The 20694-nt window shown below is 44.4% G+C and overlaps 1 protein-coding gene and 1 long non-coding RNA gene across 6 annotated transcripts in view; one reads left to right on the top strand and one right to left on the bottom strand.

The window, feature by feature from the left end:
• The first annotated feature begins 4593 nt into the window (after positions 1–4593).
• On the top strand, positions 4594–12412 carry LOC143273460 (uncharacterized). Its single transcript, XR_013051566.1, has 3 exons — positions 4594–4915; positions 9315–9702; positions 10251–12412. It is a non-coding gene; the product is annotated as an uncharacterized LOC143273460 (long non-coding RNA).
• The window catches only part of Cdyl (chromodomain Y like), a 226776-nt gene continuing 218212 nt past the window's right edge, over positions 12131–20694 (bottom strand). For all 5 annotated transcript variants that reach the window (XM_042278348.2, XM_042278350.2, XM_042278353.2 and 2 more), the window contains 2 exons: positions 13452–13595; positions 12131–12449 (listed from right to left, as the gene is read on the bottom strand). In XM_042278348.2, coding sequence (XP_042134282.1) covers positions 12291–12449; positions 13452–13595 — 303 coding nt within the window. In that variant the 3' untranslated portion in view covers positions 12131–12290. The remainder of the gene's footprint in view (positions 12450–13451; positions 13596–20694) is intronic.

Here is a 20694-nt window from a genome sequence, read left to right as displayed (position 1 = left end):
TTCCTTATACCCATTTCTGTACTCAGTCTCCTGATAAAAAAAAGCTATTGATGAGTGGGTATGCACCCTAAAGATTTAAAGTAGAGCTGACTGATTCTTTTGCATATATAAGAGTTTAGGTTTGTGATTCCTTTAAGAATCCTTAAAATATTACCCTTCAAGATAAATAATAAAATGATTGATTCTTTCTCTGTAACTGCAATATGCAGCCTACCAACAAAAGAGTTGACTGAGAGAAAAAAAAAATGTTCCTTGCTTGCTCGTGTTCTGTTAATCTGTAACAAGTTACTTAGATGTAAATGTCTGTGGGTTATTGGGGTGGCTTTGTTTTTAATCATGTAAGGGAAATGAAAAACATGTTTTTACCTATATTCATTATAATCATTGAAAAATAGAATGTAACCACATTGTAATTTCTACATTGCCTGGAAAACTTTGTTGGGGTACATAAGCTGTAGGAAAACAAGTATGCAGTACAAAGAACACAGAAAGAACACAAAAGAACACAGAAGAATAGAGACTAACGTGGGAAATCGAGAGAGTGTGAGTGCCTCTTTTCTCTAATTCCCTCAGATTAAAAAGTCATAGTGGGTGCCGGCTCCCTCTGTGGCTTCTCTTTGAGCCCTGAGCTGCTGGAGGCTGGTCCCCCAGGCAGTGGTACTTGAAGGGGGTGGTGGGCCCTGGCTTCTCTTCCTCTTTCCCTCCCCTGCCATGAAGTCAGCCTTTCTGCTCTGCTGCATGTTTCCTTACCACAGGTCCACAGCAGCAGTTAGCATGGATGGGGACTTCTGAATTCAAACTAACGCCTTCCTCGTTACGGGTCAGTTTATATGAGGTGTTGCTCCCAGGGCTAGGACGCTGACTACAGGTGACCTGCCTTTCCAATGATGATGGGGATTTCTTAATCTTACCATCATATAATTTATGAAATTTTCCTTCTGGGTTAGTGGCTTCCAAGTCTGCATCCTCCTTCTATGGAGTTTTGCTTAATATTTTTTTAAAAAAAATGTATGCTAGGGATTGAATTTAGGGCCTGACTTTGTTAGGCAGATACATTAGAGCAATACCTTTCCTCCTTTATATTTTTACTATTTTATTTTTTTGTTTGGCTTTACTTTTATTTGCATATAGCAATTTCACAGAGTAATTAGTTGCCTTGCAGTATTTCCATACATACGGAATAAGGTCCTTTGATCTAATTTACATCCTCTGTACATTTCCTTTTGAGACAGAATCTTTCTAAGTTGTACAGCTTGAACTCATTGGATAGCCTCAACTAGAACTTGAATTTGTGACCCTCAAGTGTCAGTGTGACATGATCATCACGTGTCAGCCCAGGAGTATCTGGGCTGACAGCTCTGCCCTCCCAGGGCCAGCTGTTAAGTTTCAAGACAGCTAAGGTGCCTATTTAACATATTACAGCAGAACTGGCTGCCAGGTTCTCCCAGCATCCCTCAGGCCCCACCTGCTACAGAGTATGGATCACAGCATAAACCTCATCCTTAAACCTGAACTTTCCAGCCCAGGGGCTGGGCTACCCTTCCCCCAGGGCTTTTCTATATATAATCCAGACATTTTGGTTCCCCCTCCCTTCTTAGACCCTTGGCCTCCTGGCTGCTGCACCTGCTCCCCCTCCCTCCCCTGTTCTTTCCCTCCCCCCCCCCCTCTCTCTCCACACGGCCCAGCTCAGTTTGGTCCACTCGGAACTCTCCCAGTGCTTCCTGCCTCTGACTACGCTTTCCCACATACCTACAATAAACTTTCTCCCCCACCATACTTAGGAGCAGTCATGTCCTTTGCTTTCCTTTTTATTTATTTTTTTTCCCATTCACCAGCATCCCACGGAATGTCCAAAAGCCCCCATCTACTCAGTAAGCACCACTGTTTTGATGCCCATTTTGAGGCACAAAATGAAGCTGGCACTTTGCACGGACTCGATCTTCTAGTCTGTATGAAGCCGATACCATTCATGTCATTTTCCCAGAGTGTATGTAGGACGGTTTTCATGGTTTCCTGACATTTGAACACTAGTCCTGCACTGGAAAATATGCAGGGCCTGAGACAGGCATGGGGCCATTCTCAGCACTGCGGGCATCCCAGTGGTGTAGGACCTGATGAGTGGAGGGGCGGCATCTTTGGAAAGAGCCGGCTCAGACGGGCAGTGATGAGAACAGAGAGTATGGAAGAGTCTGCAGCTCCGGCGGCACTGCAGGATGCAGGACAGAGCTGATGGGGAAGACTCCATGAGCACAGCAGACCAAAGGGAAGAAGCTCTGGCAGGGAGCCCTGAAGCCCCCCGAGTTTGTAGTTCTATGGCGCATGGAAGAGAGGCAAGGCTGCGGCAAATGGTTTCATACGCCACACTTCTGGCACCCAGTGTTTGGTATTGACCACAGACTGTATAGAGCCTGCCTGCCCTGGACAAGAAATGTAAAGAGGGGTGTCACAGAACTTGTGGGGGGCAGGGCAAGTGATGGCCTATGGGGGCTAGGGCTCTGAGGCACTCCAAGTTAGGGCAAGGTGTCCTCAGAAGGAATGGTACCCGCTCTCCCTCCCTCCTCCCCCCTCCCTCCTCCCCTCCCTCCCTCCTCCTCCCTCCCTCCTTCCCTCCCTCCCTGAGTTGAGGCTTTAAAGCACACAATATAAAGCTCAGTCTGCATTGTGACTTGGAGCCCTTCTGTGCATTGCTTGGAGTGGGAGATGGTAGAGAAGGTTCCAAGAGAGGGGTGTCCAAGAAGCACAGGAAAGCCTTTGGAGGTGACAGACACTCAGAGTGTCTTGACTATGGCGATACTTTAAATGTGTGTGACGTTGGCCTTCATTGAGGCTGGGCACTCTTGCAGTTTGTCATGAATTGATTCAAATTTGCTTTTTAATTAGCTTGTCACTCTCCAAAGCCACCTGCTGGAGGCAGGCTGCAGACATTGCTTCAAGTTTGATGTTCTTGTGCCCATAATATCCCCAGCTGAGGACAGAATCTTCAAGGGGGAGAGTAGCAGAGTCTCTGCCTGATCATGAAGGGGATGCACCTTGTCTGATGGTCCTTGGGACAGAGCTGAGGACTTTATTTTATTTTGGGCAACGTTAATTATACCCTTTGTTGTAGCTGAAGAGCTTCTCTCCAGGTCCCACCAAGCCCTTGCAGTCCCACAACCCACATATAAAATAATCTCTCAGACGCTTATATTGCTTACTAACTGTATGGCCATGGCAGGCTTCTTGCTATCTGTTCTTATATCTTAAATTAACCCATTTCTATTAATCTATAAGTTGACACGTGGCTTGTGGCTTATGGGTATCTTAACATGTTGCTTCTCCTCACAGCGGCTGGCAGTGTCTCTCTCCTCAGCCTTCCACTTCTCAGAATTCTCCTCTCTCCTTGTCCCACCTATACTTCCTGCTTGGCTACTGGCCAATCAGTGTTTATTTATACAGAGTGATATCCACAGCACTTTGTGGGATAAAGATTACAGATTTTTTTTCCCTCCAAATAGTATGTTTGTGCAGATTTCTTATTGTAGGAGGGCTTAAAGATTCATAGACTATCTTTAGTAATAAAAAAGAAAAAAAAAGCAATTAGTGGTGACTGTCACAACAGGTTGCTATTAGCAAAATTTACAATGAGATATGAAGACCAACAATAGTCTCCTGCTTTTTCCTTTTATTAATACCCAAATGATGCCTGATTAGGGATGCAGTATTTAGGCAGTAGTCTAACTGTGTCTAGCCACAGCAGGGTGTGCCCAGCCTTTCTGGGAGGTGACTGGAGCCTGTTAAACAAGTGACCTCTTTCTAATTCTCTGCCGATTGTGTTGTTGGAGTCAGTCGGCTGCTGAAGGCCTTTGGTGAGGAATCGGAGGCTGCAAACAGGTCCCATGCCAACATCACACCTCCTTGGCTGAGTGCTACAGCCATTAGAACCACAACTCTGGCCAGGGAAGGAAAGTTCAGCTGAGCTTGAAGCAGAACATTGCAATCCTCCTCCCCTGGAAACCAGGGGCTTCATGGTAAAACCTAAAAAGTTCATGCGGTCCGTGATGTGGCGGTACACACCTATAATGCCAGCACACAGGAAGTGGAAGCAGGAGGACCAAGAGTTCCAGGGCAGCTCAAGCTACATAGCAGGATCCTGGATGTCCCTCTAACCACAGGCCACCCCAAGAAATGGCACAGTGAAGCTGTCGATCTTTACATGGAATCAGCCTTTAAGTGGTGACATTGGACTCCACTCATTCAAGCAAGTTGCTCTTTGGGAAACTGATTGATGCTTCCTGAGATAAGAAGGGACCAGAGACATCCCATCAACAGATCGTGTGATAACAATTAGTTAATTAGACAGTCTGTGAAGTTTAAAACACTACAGCAATTTATTTGGAAAGTAAAAGTTCTTGTAGTTAATCATAGTCACTAGAGATGAGCAGTGATAATGAAGGCCAGAGCTTGGTGGGTGTTCTCTGCGCATGGAGTGGCCCATCACTACCCAGCCAACTGTTGGCCATGGAGTGACCCACCACTACCCAGCCAACTGTTGGCCATGGAATGACCCATCACTACCCAGCCAACTGTTGGCCATGGAATGACCCACCACTACCCAGCCAACTGTTGGCTTCTGCTTTAGATACTGCAAGTCAGCTCAGAGGACTTGGGAGAGGGGCATGTGCCCCAGATGACTTTCACCGCCCCAGCTTAAGACAGTGAATGGCAAGAGTTCATGTAAGGCAAAAGTTATTTCATTGTACTGGAGCCTGGAGCTTGGTTGTAAAAGTTGGGCTTGTGGGCTAGTGAGAGGGCTCAGTGAGAGAAGGAGCTTGCAGCACAAGCCTGGCAATCTGAGTTCAGTTCCTGGAACCCATGTAAAGGTGGAAGAAGAGACCTGACCACAATATTGTCCTCATATTGCCTCCCACACACCATGGTAAGCATGCTCCTCATCTCCTCTCTCTCTCTCTCTTTCTCTCTCTCTCTCTCTCTCTCTCTCTCTCTCTCTCTCTCTCTCTCTCACACACACACACACACACACACACACACACACAAATGGGCTGTCATTCTAATAAAAAAACAAATAAAGGGGTTGTTTTAAGTTGGGTTAGCCATGATACATAGAATAATCCCCATGGAAGGCCAGTGAAAATAGAACTGCTCTACCTGTGTGTGGTCTACCTACTTAACCTAAAAATATAAACAAAGCTGATAGTGCAGCTATGTGCAAAACAGATCCGTGCAAAAATGTAAAGGAGGCTTTGGGCATGTGTCAGTGAGTGGCAGAAGCTAACCCTCATATTCCTTCCATGCGGGCAAGGGAGTTGAGTCAGGCCTGTTGGGGGCATGTTTTGTGTCTGAGAGTTCCCAAGTGCAGTGGCCACCTCTGCTCCTGGTCCCAGCAGCAGCCCCACCTCCAAGCCTGTACCTCCCCCCCCCCCACCAGTGTCATTCTCCCTTAACCGAGGCTGGACCTGGTGGCTTATTTCTAGTCTTGAGCTCAGCAAAAGCAGTGGGGTGCCACTTTTGTGTCACAGACCTGGGCTCCCTCTAAGACACACAGCTGCTGTTCTGGGAGGCTCCTAAGGAGAGGCCCAGGAGCCCAGAACGGAGGGTAACCTCCTTTACCTAGCCAGTGACCCTCAGTCCAATGGCCCATAGGAACCCCGTCTTGCCAGAGCTCATGGGAGCTGAGGCCAGAATTCTTGTCCAATCGAGTTGTGAGGCAGGTGCAGGATGATCTAACCAGGCCCACTTCAGCGACCTTGTTCTCCTGGAAGGAGTATGCCCACCGGCTTCTGTCACTCAGACATGTGCCCAGAGTTTCCTTTATGGTTTTGCACATATTTTTTTCAGACAGAGCTATCAATTTTGTATGTATTTTCATGTTATGTAATTAGAACACGTTTCATTTTCATTGTCCTTCTAAAGAACCCAGTCTATCTGCTGCTTGGAGGAATTCTTGCATTCTGTTAATAACCCAGGCACTCTGGATCTTGTGGGTTAACATTTGCACAAGGTATTATTTTCCACCTTTGAACTTCCAACTTCTCAGTTTTAGGTATATTTTTGTAAACAGCTTGTATGAATATATCGCATGAGTGTTTTGCCTGCTGTATGTTTATGTAGGGCCCACAGAGGTCAGAAGAGGGCTTCAGATCCCCTGGCTGGAGGTATGGATGATTGTGAGCCACCATACGGACGCTGGGAACTGAACTCTGGTCCTTTGCAAGAACAGGTGCTCTTAACCACTGAGCCATCACTCCAGCCCTGTCTATGGATTTTAAATGCAGCCGGAAAAGTTTTGCATTTTCATACAAGAACTTCTCCCAGTTTCAAAGTCTGTGGCCGTTTGTGGCTGTTTTTTTCTCCCTCACAGCATCTGACAAGGTTTAGCTTTGTGGCGGTACACACTTGCTTTGTGGCAGTACACGCTTGCTTTGTGGCGGTACACACTTACACACTTGTGCTTCATTTTTATTTATGGCCGCACGACATCTCATTGGCTTCACCAAGCATTGTCCATGCAATTATCACTTGATGTCGATTGAGTGGTTTCTGCTTTTAGGCCACTGTGGAAAATGCTGCCACAGACATTCATGTGCAAGAACTTACTTGAATGAATGCTTGTTTTCAACTCTTGTGGATATCTAACCAGGGGTGGAACTGTAGGGTAATAAAATCACCATTGCTTGGGAACCTGTCAACCTGTTTTCCGCAGCAATGTGGGGGATTCTGATTGTCCGTGTCTGTATCAATCTTGGTTATTTTCTACTTTTTCTTCTAACCATCCTATTGGGAGAAAGTGACGTCTCATATTTTGATTTGCAATTCCCTCATGACGCATCTTTTTATATGCTTATCGGCCACTTGTATAACTTCTCTGAAGCAATCTACTCAGTCAGCCCATTTAAAAAAACATGGTTGTGGGGCTGGAGGGAAGACTCAGAGGTTAAGAGGACCTGGGTTTGATCCCCCGCACCCACAAGGTGGCTCACAACCATCTGTAACTCCAGTCTCAGGGGATCTGATGTCTCTTATGACCTGAGGGCTCCTGCACACGTGATGCACATACATGCAAACACCCATACATGTAAGTTAAAAACAAACCAGGTTGTCTTTTGTTGATGAGTTGCAAGACCTCTTTACAGGGGCTGGGACACAGTTCAGTGGTGGAATGTTTGCTAAGCATGCCCAAGGCTCTGCTCTCTATCAGCACCAGCACCGATAGAGAGCCCCAAATAACCTTATGTGTATGTTTAATACATTCTAGACAGCAGACCCTTACCTTGTACGAAATTTGCAATTCCTTCTCCATTGAGTTGCTTTTCCATGTACTTGGTAGTGTCCTCAGAAGCACAAGACCTCAACACTTGATAAAACTCTTTGCTGTTTGTTTGTTTGTATTTTAGCATACTACTGAATCTGAGAATATGCAGTTAACAAGTCCGTGTGGACAAATCCCTTAGATTTTCTTTTTTTATCCACTTAAGGTTAATCCTTGTATATAGCATGAGGTAAGGATCCAAATTAATTTTTTTCCTCACATGGGCATCCAGTTGTTGAAGGCAACTCTGGTGAATGGCATTAGCATATTTATTCAAGATGGATTACAAGTGAATGCTTATTTCTGGACTCTCAGCTCTAGTCCATTGCTTAAGAACAGAGAAAAAACCAGCCTTGTAGAAGTCTTCTCTTATTTTTTGGAAGAAATTTGTGAAGAGTTGCTATCATTCCTTTTAAAATTTTTTGTTAAGATTTATAAGTGAAGCTATTTGGTCCTGGGCAAGTGTTTTTTAGTTTTATTGTTATTTTACAGATTTGATTTTTTAATCTATTTAGGTTTCTTTTGAGTCGTCTTCTGTAGTCTTCTCAGGAACTTACTGACTTCATTAGCTTATTACTTTTTTGACAATCTTATTACTTAGCCCATGATTGTCCTGCCTCCATCTCACAAGAGCTGGGATTAGGGGCTTGGAACCCTAGGCCCAGCTCCTTAGCTTCCTTATTTTGTGGTTTGAATAAGAGTGACCCCCATGGGTTCATATATTTGAATGCTTAGGGAGTAGCACTATTTGAAAGGATTAGGAGGTGTGGCCTTGTTGGAGGAAGTGTGTCACTGGGGGTTGGCTTTGTGGTTTCAAAAGCTTAAGCCAGGCCGTGTGGCTCTTCTCTGCTGCCTTCGGATCTGGATGTAGAATTCTCAGCTCCTTCTCCAGCACCTTTTCTACCTGCAGGCCACCATGTTTCCTGCCATGCTGATAATGGACTAAACCTCTGAACTGTAAGCCAGCCCCAAGGAAGGGCTTTCCTTTATAAGTTACCATGGTCACGGTGTCTCTTCTCAGCAATAGAATTTGTTTACTATGATGTATTCTTATCCCTTTCTGCAATCCTGATTTTAGTAATTTAAATATTTTTCCCTATTTCCTCAGTCAGTATTGATAGAAGCTTGTCACTTTTGTTGACCTTTTCAAAGAACCAACTTTGGGTTTCACTGGTTTTTTGATTTTTTTTTTTTATCACGTTTCTGTTTTCATCTTTCATTTCATTCCCTCTATTTGCTATGGGTTTTCTGCTCTCTAGTTTCCTAAATTGCAAGGTTAGGTTACTGACTTGCTATCTTTCAAACATTTTAAACAAAAAAACTGTGAGCCAGAGACAGGGCTCAGCAGTCAATTGCTGTTCTTCCAGAATACACACCACCAGCAGCACACTTTAGAAAATATCTAGGAGCTTATTATATAACTTATGTGCAAGTTCTGTTATGTTTCAATTTTACTTCATTATATACTACCTTTTTAAATTTTTAAATGATTTATTTTTATGTGCGTTGATGTTTTTCCTGCATGGGGTGTCAGATACCCTGGAACTAGAGCTACAAACAGTTGTGAGCTATCATGTGGTTGCTGGGAATTGAACCCAGGTCCTCTGTAAGAGTGGCCAGTGCTCTTAACTGCTAAGCCATCTCTCTAGCCCCTCATTTCAAATTACTTTCTAATTACTCTGTGGTTTCTTCTTTGGACAACTGAGTAAGTCAGGAAGGTGTTGTTGATTTTGCAATGTTTTGGTAATTGGTCTCCTTTTATCCTATTGTGAAGGGCAGGCACATGGTTCTTGTACTGCCTTTGGTTGGGGATTGCTCTAATGTGGTAGGTCAATGTTTTAGAATATGTAAGCCTCTGCCCTTGTTATCACCTATCCTAACATGTTTAATACAGGAGATGCATTTATTTTTGCCCAGTTCTAGAATGCGGCGTGAACTTTACAAAAATAGAAATGTTAAAACTTACTAAATCTATTTTATTTCTATCCCACTCAAAATAACTATATAGTCCTTGCTGGCCTGGACCTGTAGACTGAGAAGTCTTGAACCTAGACATGATCCTCTTCTGGAAACATAGGATGGTACTCCATCATACCCAGCTTGCTTGAGAATTTGTGGAGTGGCCCCTGTAACATTTGGGATTCATATCTGTTTTCTCTGGGCTAAAAATGAAGACAATATAAAGCACCTAGTGAATGAAGACTGAGGGGCATATAAAACTCAGCTGAGCACTGCCTCCATCTCTGACTGGTGGGGGCTTTCGTTGGTCACCTGGAAGGTGCTTCCAAGAGTCCTGGCATAGAGAGGTGGCAGACCTTCCCTTTGGCAGTATCCCTTGCATCCTGGGGGCTAGAGTTGAAGGACAGAGGCAGGCACAGGGGCATCTCTAGGAACAGGTACTCCCATTTTTTGTTTTTGTTTATGCTTTTCTTCTCTTAGGTTGGATCCTTGAATCACAGACTGGCCAAGAAGTTTTAAATCTATATTAAAAACCACCCATTGCCCTTTTCACCCAAGCAGATAGTTGCTAGATCTTTCAGACACTGTTTAGAACACTGTCTACAGGGGTACAGGGGCAGGGCCAGGGCCTTCTGGGGTAGAGTTGGCTAAGTAACTTAGTGAGGGCCACTTTTGAATGCTTGGCTGGTACAGCTTCCAATGATGCAGAAATAGCTTGTGGATAGACCACCGTAATTTTCTCATTCAGCTCAATGCTTTTCGTAGTTTTAAATTTTGAATCCAACTAGACCTCAACCCACTCACCCTGCCCCATCTCTTCTACCAAGAGTTGATTGCTCAAAGGGTGCCAAGAAGGGCCATTCTTGCCCCATGCCTAGCCAGCTAGCTTTGTGTGGGTAGGGTATCCATAGTTTTTTTTTTTTTTTAAAGCTACTTAGACAATTAAAAAATACAACCTGAACAGAATCCATTTTCATCTTGACAGGTGCTCTTGAAGTATACTTTTCCTGGGGCCTGGCCACCAAGAGGCTGAGAAATGATGCTGCCCAATGCCCCTGGGTTCCATTTTCTTACAATGACTTGGATGACCAACAAGTGTGTGTGATCAATGTCTGCTGTCTCAAGTCCTGGGTAGCACCACAGGACGGCAGTATCCAACTGCCCCAGGCCTCTCCTCTCCCTTCCTGTTCTGGACTCCCCGTCATATCCCATGTGAGAAGTCTCTGCTCAGGCACACCTTCCCACACATTTGCTAGGGCACAAACCCAGGGCTGTCTCACAAGCTTCAGGAGATTCACACTTTGGGACAGGAAAGTCAGGCTAGATCAAGTTGTCCATGAAAGAATATAGTAAGAGAAACCACGAGGCAGAGAGGAGACCCAGCCGATGGGGCTCAGGGCCCTTTAAAGCATCACTATTTTGTAGGTGCCAATTTGGTGAAATACACTTTCCTTCCTTTGGAGCAGTCACACGATCCATCCAGGAGAACGTGAGAAGTAGCGGTGGACAGTGGGCGGCACCCTCTACGCCAAACACCAATGTTTTTGTACATTTGTGAACCTCATAGAAAACTCCAGAGAAAATGCCCCCACAGGAAATCTGGCAAGGGAAGAATTCATTGAGAAACATTCCCATTTGTTAAGAAATATTAGTTTTATTTAACCAGTTTTCACAGCTGAATATTTATTCTATAAAAACTTTACAGATTGTACAGTTTATATATAGTTCAAACTACTGAACAAAAGAGTAGGTCCCACAGATGCAAAAATACTGTACCAACCCATCCACGGTAAAGGCAGATTTACACACTGCACAGCGCTCCTCATAGCTGGGGAGGCGTCAGTTCTGAGTATAAACTTCAAAACTGTACAAAAATAAGGTTTCGATTTTATTTCAATCTTCATACATTCAATATGATTGCAAGCCCAGAAGCCTAAGTAGTCATAGGCGCCTGTAGTCAGGAATCAGTCCCCACTCCACGGGGTACTCGTGAACACGATACTGTGCACAGTATACGGCAGACATCAAAGCAGAGACCGCAAACGATGAATGTCCAATATAAGGTAGTTCTTTTCTGGTTTGGAAGGAGTTTCTGTGTTTAATAGTGTGCCAAGAGAATTTTAAATTAAATAAAATATATTCTAAGTGAACCTAAAAATTACACTTTATAAACATAAAAATACTTTTTTTGGTGTAATACATCAATCATATCTGCAGATAGACAAACAAAACTATGCAAAGTAGTATTTCTCACCCAGCCACAAGAAGCACTTACGTAGTTATTTTTTGAAAGAGTCAGGAAAACTATTTAAACCCACTAGTGCTAATTCATAACTTAGCCAGTAGCACTCAAGCTGTGGAGGGATTCACGGACACGGAACCATTGGATTTCCTCCACAGACACTGATTTCTTCATGTTAGCTGGGTAAGAACGGGACACATTAAGAGAATTGGTGGGCATCTCAGCATGAACCCATAGTTCATGTAGGATTTTCCATCAAAGATGCTCTTCCTACAAAACTGGTTTTAATTTTGATTAGAATTTTTTCAGCACTGAGGTACTTGGACTGCCCCTGTCCTCCTAGATGCAGGGACACGTTTCAGACATTTCTGTATCTGAGGAGGAGGGGGATGAGGCTGGCTTGCACTCTTTAGGGTCTGTGATCTAGGTTTTAAAAAAACCAAAACCAAATGAGTAAAACAAACATTATTGCAAACTCTGTCACCCAAAATGAAAACATAATTCCTTTAAAAAACACAACAAAAACCCCACAACTAGCTTCCAAGGAAATCAGAGCTTCTAAGAGCAGCCTGGTGCTCAATTACATTTTTATACTGTGTATACATGAGTATAAAATAACGACATTTGGACAAAGAAGCTTTGTAGTTATTTTAAAGTTACAGTACTTAAAAACTCCTCGGTAATAAATAGCTTGGATGTTTCCAGTCCTGCTTCCAAGCATGAGCTACTGGTGAGGATGACTGTGGCAACGGGGAGCCACTGATGTCCCGCTCAGTCTGCCAATCAAAACTCATCGATTTTTCTCTGCAAGTACTTCAACATGGAGTCCATGCCCTGGGCGGAGCCCCAGATCTTCTTCAGGACTTCACATTCCCTCTCGTTGGCTTGCTCCAGCTCCACCTTCATGTTACAGCGGACCAGGGCTTTGGATTCCTCCAGGACCTGCAGCAGTGATGAACGAGAAAGGAGGTTGGTCGTTCATAGGCACTAAACCTCTCCTCACACGCAGGATAGCAACCATTACATCTTTACATGTCAGTCCACTCACAGCTTAGTACAGTTAGCCCTGCATACTCCTGAGTTCCATATCTCTGGGACTCAATCAACCTTGGACTGAAAATATGCAAAAAAAAAAAAAAAAAAAAAAACCAAAACCAAAACCAAAAATGTTTAACCAAATACAGACTTTCCTATCTCAAAATCCAGCAGAGCCCTCACTCACAAAGCAATGCACTGTGACAGGCACTGTGTGTCATCTAGAGATGACTGAAGTATGTGCAGAGGTGCTTGTGCTGTAGAGGATTTCAACACTGGTGGATTCTGGTATCCATGGCAGAGGGACGGACGGATCATGGGTACAGAGGGATGCTGGGATATTTAACATTGGATACTGAAACTTGAAATGGCTCAAGCTGTTTCAAGAGAGGTGGTTTGTTGCACACCACTACTGCTATGGCATGGTGTGGAGCCCTGAGTGGTTATCTACTTTACTGAAGCTCAATGAAATTTCCCAGTGACTGTGGATGGAATTTTCTAAACAAAACACAGCTTAATTTTAACTATGACAGTTGCTCATCTATCTGCATGAGCTTAGAAGAGAGTTGGATCAATCACTTGAAATATTTCACACACCACAACACTAAATGCATTGTTGTTAGGAGACTCAGTACTCAGCACATTTACTAAACAAAACCCCTAGGCCTCCATGTATGTGTACCTAAGCACGTGATGAAGTGTAAGGACTTTGCAGATAGCAAGAAAGGGTCAACACTGGATAGGCTATGGGAAGTATTAAGTTTCAAATGGTGTCCATTTCTACAACTAAGACCGGGCAAACAAATCTGGAGCATGGTACAAGTCTAATTTAATCTGTGAAGGAAAAGGTTTTCTTTACTTAAAAACAAATAGAAAACAAACAAGTAAAAAAAAACTATTTTGACGTACAACTGGGTTACATGAGGCCAGCTCCTTGATGCGAACCATGACTTCCTGGGTGAAGGTCCCTGGCCAAAACACCTGGGAGACCAGGCCCTTGCCACACGCCTCCTGCGCCGTCAGCTTACGCCCACTGAGCAGCATTTCGTTTGCCTACAATAAAAAAGAGCAGACGTGACGTGAAACATGAGGGGATGTGGATGGAGAAGATGTCTTGGAAATTCAACCCTCAGAAATCCAAGCTAAGGATGGGTTTTTGAAGATGTCAGAATCTGCCTCATGTCCTTCAGTGGCCACTAAGCACAGACCATGGACAAAGATTGACCAAGTGGCTAGACTGAAGAGTAACACCCTGGGCCAGTTTAAAAAAAAAAAAAAATCAAAGAAAAAGGCCCGCTTCATGAGGTAATTCAGAGTCACGTGGACTTGGATAAAACAAGTTAGAGGCTTTTTTGTGGTAAACTTGAGGACGTTGGGGTAACTTCCTCTTCTATATGAGATTCTTTTCTTGATGCTGGCCTTCCCCACACAAGTGAACTCATTTAAAATTCAACCTGGGTACCTGAGTCAGTAATTCATGTTCTAAAGGAAGCGAATCCAATACAAAACTTCATTTTCCCGCAGACTCCTTCTCGACAATGTTTAAAGGCAGTGTGGCATGTCACTGCTGAAGAGTCACACTTCAGAAGTCACACTGTCATACAGATACCAACTATCCAGGAGGATTGAGTGTACCTCAGTTGCTGCCACCCATCTTAAGAGGTTCTGAGTTACTTTACAAGGTTTCCTTGAGAAAACCAATGTAACTTTGCTTTTAAAAACAAGAGAGGTATTACTGGATTAGAGGCCACTGTTCCCATCTTGGCATTAGGTGTATGGACCTGCCATCATCAACAACAGCCTCACAGTTGCCCTGGCAGGCTAAGGAGGTCTGCCTAGCAGCTGATGTGACCATGTCCCACCTGTGGGTTGTCTTGCACAGATAATCTTGCTGAGACTCCAATGGTCCCAATGAGGCCCAGATAAATATACTCTAGATGCTCCTTTCTTCAGAGGCAAAAATTACACAGAGGCCCTCCAGTGACCAAATGCAACCCTCGGATCACATGGAATATTTGAGTCTGGTAATCCACAGAGCGAACACCACACAATGGAGATCAAGTGTACAGCTGACTCTGTACTTCCAACAGGGCAGACACTGTGAACAGATGTGTGTGGTGCAGGTACAGACTCCTCACAAGAGTCTGCAAGGTTTTGAGGGCATCATCCAAGCGTAGATGGCCATTTGAGCTTAGTCATGAACACACTCATAAGGCTGAAATGTTCCATAAACATCTAAAAAAACCCTGATTTGATTTTATTTGGGTAGTTAACTTTCCCCACAGGAATACTCTAGGGAGGTGAGAAAGGGTGAGAGGCCCCCGATGTCAGAGGCAGTAGGGAGAACACTAGAGCACACAGAATGTTCTTTCTTTGGAGGTGACACCACCAGTCACGTAAGTTAAACGTGTCCTCAACACAGCAGATACTAATGAACTTGCCAGGCCAAGGAAGCCCATCTTGATCATTTCTTCCCAGGCTTTCCCTCGGGCCCATCTGTCATTAGTCATTCCCTCCTCCCAGTCTTGGATTCATGATCCTCTGGCTCTAGCTTCCCAACACACCCTACTTCATACACACCACTGCTGCCTCTGGAAGACAACTCACAGCCCTGGGCACAGCTCACTTCCTGTGTCCATCTCTTTTCCTTGGTTGTCTGTTTGGGCCAATCACAACCGCCTTTGCTCTGGCCTACACATTGTCTTGGCACCTCGTTTCCCTCCTCTTGGCTTGCATGGCTCTACATCCATTTGTTACTAGACAGTCTTTTACGGTCTGTGGTTCCCCCACCCCCATTTCACATGGAATGTGCAGGACAATGAAAGAAATTTTAATTTACCCAAGAGTGTAAAACAGGACTGATTCAAGGCTGAGAATGTATCCCATGTAAACAGCAGTGAGTCAGTTTAAAATAGAGGCATGAAGAACCAACAAATCACAATAACCCACAACCCAAATTCAACCACCACCACCAAACAAAAAACCATTAAGAAAACCCATTTCCTTGGTCAGACTATATAGACTGAGTCCCACCCTGCCTCTCTGCAGTAGTCTTAAAACAGGAAGTTAGTAGTTAGGAGGCACAGGGAAGAAGATGTCAGTTCAGACTGCTTCAAGAGGATAATCAAGAATGCTCTTGTGGGTGAACAAGGGGTTAGGAATCAGCCCTTAGCTTGGCCCACAGAGGAGGATCTGTAGCAAAAGGGGCACAGATGGGGGCCTGTGTCTAGCCTGGACCATCCTTCCTGTTCTCCTTAGCAAAGCCTACCTAAAGCACCAACACTGCACTGGCCCTGAGTATTTCCCGAGCATACAGCGGTGGGGATTCTTAAGAAGGGACTGTGAAAGGTGGAAGGTGCACAGTAGGTACTCCATGGATGTCTGCTGAGGGTGGTGGTGGTAGACTGCAGAGCAACACACTCCTAGGCTAAAGCCACACCCACCAGTAGCTAGGGAGGCAAGTGTCTGGTCCCCATGGGACACACTGAGGAAGGCTCACACAACTTGTCTCATTGTACACCATTTTCTTCTGACAATGGTATTCCTTCAGTTAATCCTACTGGCAGAATTTGTACACACCAAGTAGGGAAAGCTAAACTTGTCCCACGTTCAAAATTCAAATGCACCAAAATGCCACAAAAGAAAGTGTATCCTTTTAGGAGTCACTTTCAACAAGAGCTGTTACCAATACAAGTCACCTCAATAGTATTGGGTTACTTGTTGCATAGATGTTAGTCAAATGCTGTTCACAAGGTGGGGATTTACACTGTATGGGGCAGGCTCTCTGCTGCTGCTTCAGAGCAGGGCTTCCCCAGGCTCTGGGGGATGTCCTGGACTCCAGCGAGTGTTTGGGGTAGTCCTGTTTTGGAGGATGAGGAGTGCCAACACTGATTTCTAATGACTAGTATCTTCAATCGTAGAATCCTGACAGGTCTCCAGCCATGGCTCTATGCCATACGTAACCACAGTGGAGTGTAGCTATACCATCAGATTCCAAGTTGAGGCAAAGAGCAATTATTGGTCAGGACTCATCTACCAAGGAAACCACCCACAAAGGAGTAGGTGTTCATATGGACTGATTTAAGCCATCCTTTGGGAAACGTTCCAAGGCTAGTGAATTCTTTAAATTTTAAAATTATATTTATTTGGTGTGTGTGTGTGTGTGTGTGTGTGTGTGTGTGTGTGTGTGTGTGTGAGAGAGAGAGAGAGAGAGAGAGAGAGAGAGAGAGAGAGAGAGAGAGAGAGAGAATGCACATTGCCATGCATTTGTGGAAAGCAGAGGACAGCTTGTAGGAGTTGGCTTTCTCCTTCCAACATGTGAATCCCAAGCATCAAACTCAGGCACACCTGCCAAGCCATCTCATTGGCCCAAAGCTAGTGAACTCTTGAAGTCTCCACATGGCTAGCATTTGGTTCAAGGGATCCAATTCTAAAAATGTACCTGCTCAGGGGTATATGTGTGTCTAAGATCATTCATCTCCTCCAGATGAGCCCTCTGTGTGCACCTTTACCCATCACACATGTACAAAGAGCCTACAACATAGGGAGAACACACTACCAGATTTTCAAATTTAGCTTTAACAATGGTTCTCAACATTCCTAATGCTGTGACCCTTTAATACAGTTCCTCATGTTGTGTGACCCCAATCATAAAATTATTTTCATTGCTACTTCATAACTGTAATTTTGCTACTGTTATGGCTTAGAATGTAAATATCTGTGTTTTCTGACGGTCTTAGATGACCCGTGAAGGAGTCATTTGATCCCCCAAGGGGTCATGACCCACAGGTTGAGAACTGCTGGCTTAATAGGTGATAAGGACTTTTTATTGCCAGAACTGGAAATAACTGTTGTCAAATGATTTACTTTAGCAACAGCTCACAACAAACCTAAAACTGACTTTACTGGTAATGAATGACCTATGATTAATCTTGGTTGTCAACTTGATGGGATACAGAATCACCATGGAAACCAATGTCTACAAGGGATTTGCTAGTTTAAGTCAAGAAAGGTCAGAAGATCCACCTTAAATGTGGGTGACACTCCTCCCTGGGATGTGGTCCTGCAGTGACTACAAGTGAGAAAAGGAGCTGAATGGCAGCATTCATCTCTCTCTGCTCTGACTGTAAACACAATGTGGCTGGTATCTGAAGCTCCCCCACCATGATGGCTGCATGCCCCAACTGTGAACCGAAACAAACCCTTCAAGCTGCTTTGTTAGATAGTTTGTTCCAGTAATACAGAAAATGAACCCTTGGGTTCAGAAGTAAGTTTGTTACTGAGATAACCCTGATCGTGTGGTTAAGACTTTTGAACCAGACAATCCTTAGGATGCTGTAAAAAAGGGCTTAGTTAGTTATTCTGGTAGAGTTTAGAAGACCAGAGTGCTGAGAGAACAGGGACAGTGGAGACCTGGCTCCTGGGGCTGCTGAGATCAACAAGAACTCTATAGAGAACTGGGTGGAAGGCCATTCATGTAATACTCTAGCCAATAATCTGGATGCACGTCCCTCAAGTCCTAAAACTTGAGTGAGGCTGAATACGGAATGGACTCATCTGCTTGGTGGAGGAGGTACCAAGACAGGACAGCACTCTGGTGGGTGGCAATGCCACAGCTCACTGCTCCCACCCAGGTTCACAGTGCAAGAGCAGGAAGAGGAGCAGAAACATCATGAAGAGGTAAAGGGCACAAGTGAGTTTAAAGCTAACACAGAAAGCAGATGTAATTGTTAAAGGGATCAAAGAGAAACCTAGCACTCTGCCCTGAGACATCAGGAATGGTGCCCTGTAGGAAAGACTACTTGGGAGGCTCAAACTTCTAAGAAGTCAGAGTCATTTGAAAGGAGAGCCTGAAGTGAGAATGCTGAAGAATGTTTCCCTGCTCAAAAACAATTGTTGCCATGGAAAGTATGTTTTGTGTATACCATAGAGCCACAGCACAGATGCCTGTAGAGCAGTGGTTCTTAATCCGTGGGTCATGGCCCTTTGGGAAAACCTCTGTCTCCAAAAAATATTTGCACTGCAATTCATAACAGTAGTGAAAGTACAGTTACGAAGTAGTGACAAAAATAATTTTATGGTTGGAGTCACCACAGTATGAGGAAGTGTATTAAAGGGTCGCAGCATTAGGAAGGTTGAGAACCACTGCTGTTGAGCTTTGGTTCATGGGAACCAGTTTCTACCGACCCAGGGCTGGTAGCAGAACTTGGGAGCATTGTCCATATGGTACTTAAAAGTAAAGATGTACATTTGTAAAGATGCAAGATAGATAGATTCATGGAGTTTCTTCTGTAGTTTCAGAGACAATGTTAGGCAAGATTCAACTCCTCCACTACATGAATCTGAAGATGATGTCTAAGTTGTAATAGTGATTCTTGGATGTTGGAGATGGAAGGATCTTGAGACTATATGTAATGCAGGCAGCAGAGTTTGGGGGTCAGATAATCCCCAATCCCTTTAAAGCCCAGACAATTCCATTATCAGCTGTAGATGACAGATGTGGGACAGATACAGGATTTGGTGTTTGATCAACTAAATTTGGTTGAATCATATGGCTCCATCCTTCCCCATAGAATGTGAATATTCTGTACTATTGTGTATTGGAAGTGTGAATTTCTGACTTAATAGTATAAGACTGCCCTGAATTTCAGATTAGACTTGGACTTTGGACTTTTAAAGTACTGGGGCTATTAAAAAACTATGAAGACCTACCGTTGTACTGAATGCATTTTGCATTATGAGATAGCCATGAACCATGGAGTGGAAGGTTATAGTTTAACAGTGATGTTTTCTTGTCAAGTTGGCTTATGATGATTAATGTTGACTGTCAATGGGGCTTAGAATCACCATGAAAAGTCCCCTGGTTAAGTCTGTGAGGGATAGTCTAGATTAGGTTAATCAAGTCCAAAGGCCACTTTAAATGTGGGCTGCATCATTCCATACTTGGGGGGGGGGTGTCGTTCTAGAGAGGAAGTGACCAGCAGCATTCATTTCTCTCCATTCCCCGACAGCAAGTGCAATGAGACTAGCTGGCTCACACCCCTGCTGCCACAATTGGCCAATTGTGAGCCATGTAATCGCTTCTGTAAACTGCTTTGTCAGTTATTTTTATCCCAGCAACCCATAAAGGATCGCTAGGTGTGTAGAGGCTGCAGGAAGACTGTGGTATTACTGATTTGGGAATTCTCCTAGGATGCAATTTTAATCCCTGGCAAACTCCCCAGGGAAGAGTCTTCCCTTGCTCTTTGGATGTCTCCAAGGAGGGGAAAGTGGGCCCAGGCTAATGAATGTGGCAGACCAAGACTGCTATTGGTGACCATGGAAGAAGGGACAAGATGCCATGTAGGCTTCTGGTGAAAGCCAGGGAGGCTGTACTTCAGCTCTGGTGTTCTGGACAAGAATGGGCCATTCTTAGCAGCAAAGGATGCCATCAAATGATTACACTGGCAATGTCCACCAGGCCCATATATGAAATGCCCACAAATGTGGAGTGTGCCTCGTCATCTGTGTGAGTGGCATAGAAAAAGCAAGTCTAGGTTACGCTAATACAGACCTGTAGCAGATATTTGGCCTTAATGAATGGCTAGGGGCCTGAAGATTGGGGACAAGGTGTGTAGGGTAGAGGTGTGTAGAGAAAAGGAGGAATGTGGGAAAGAACGCACCCTGCTGTATCATGTCCATATTCAATAGGGAACTCAACCTTGGAATGGACACTTGGCTGCTTGGCCAGGGTGATCTTGGAATTGTAGTCATATAATCTGAGGGATGGGGCATCTCACCAGTGACTCCAAAATATCATGTGACTTTGTTATTGTTGCTTGACTGTCCTGTCAGTGGGAGACATCAAACAAAGCTGAGATACTATCATGGAATTATTCCCAAGGATTATCAGCCTGGTAGTTCCTGGTGGTGGCCTGACTGTTCCAGTGAGAAATGATGCTCTCAGCCTGTGGCGGCCCATAGGTCCTCTGGCTTTTATCAGGCGTGGGAGTCTGGAGTACCAGGGTGCTGCACTGGCCAGGAGACCCTTCACAGCAGAGGACACACCAAGGTGATAAGACCACAGGGCACCTGACGAGTGTAGAATGTGTGTATGTGTCTGAGGTACGGTGAGTAGGTGCTGTTTTCTCACTGGTAGTACATACAGTATCCC

The sequence above is a fragment of the Peromyscus maniculatus genome, chromosome 5 (assembly GCF_049852395.1).
Source record: "Peromyscus maniculatus bairdii isolate BWxNUB_F1_BW_parent chromosome 5, HU_Pman_BW_mat_3.1, whole genome shotgun sequence".
Taxonomy (NCBI): domain Eukaryota; kingdom Metazoa; phylum Chordata; class Mammalia; order Rodentia; family Cricetidae; genus Peromyscus; species Peromyscus maniculatus.
Note: the sequence above shows the minus strand (reverse complement) of the source record. Positions and strands in the feature narration are given on the sequence as shown.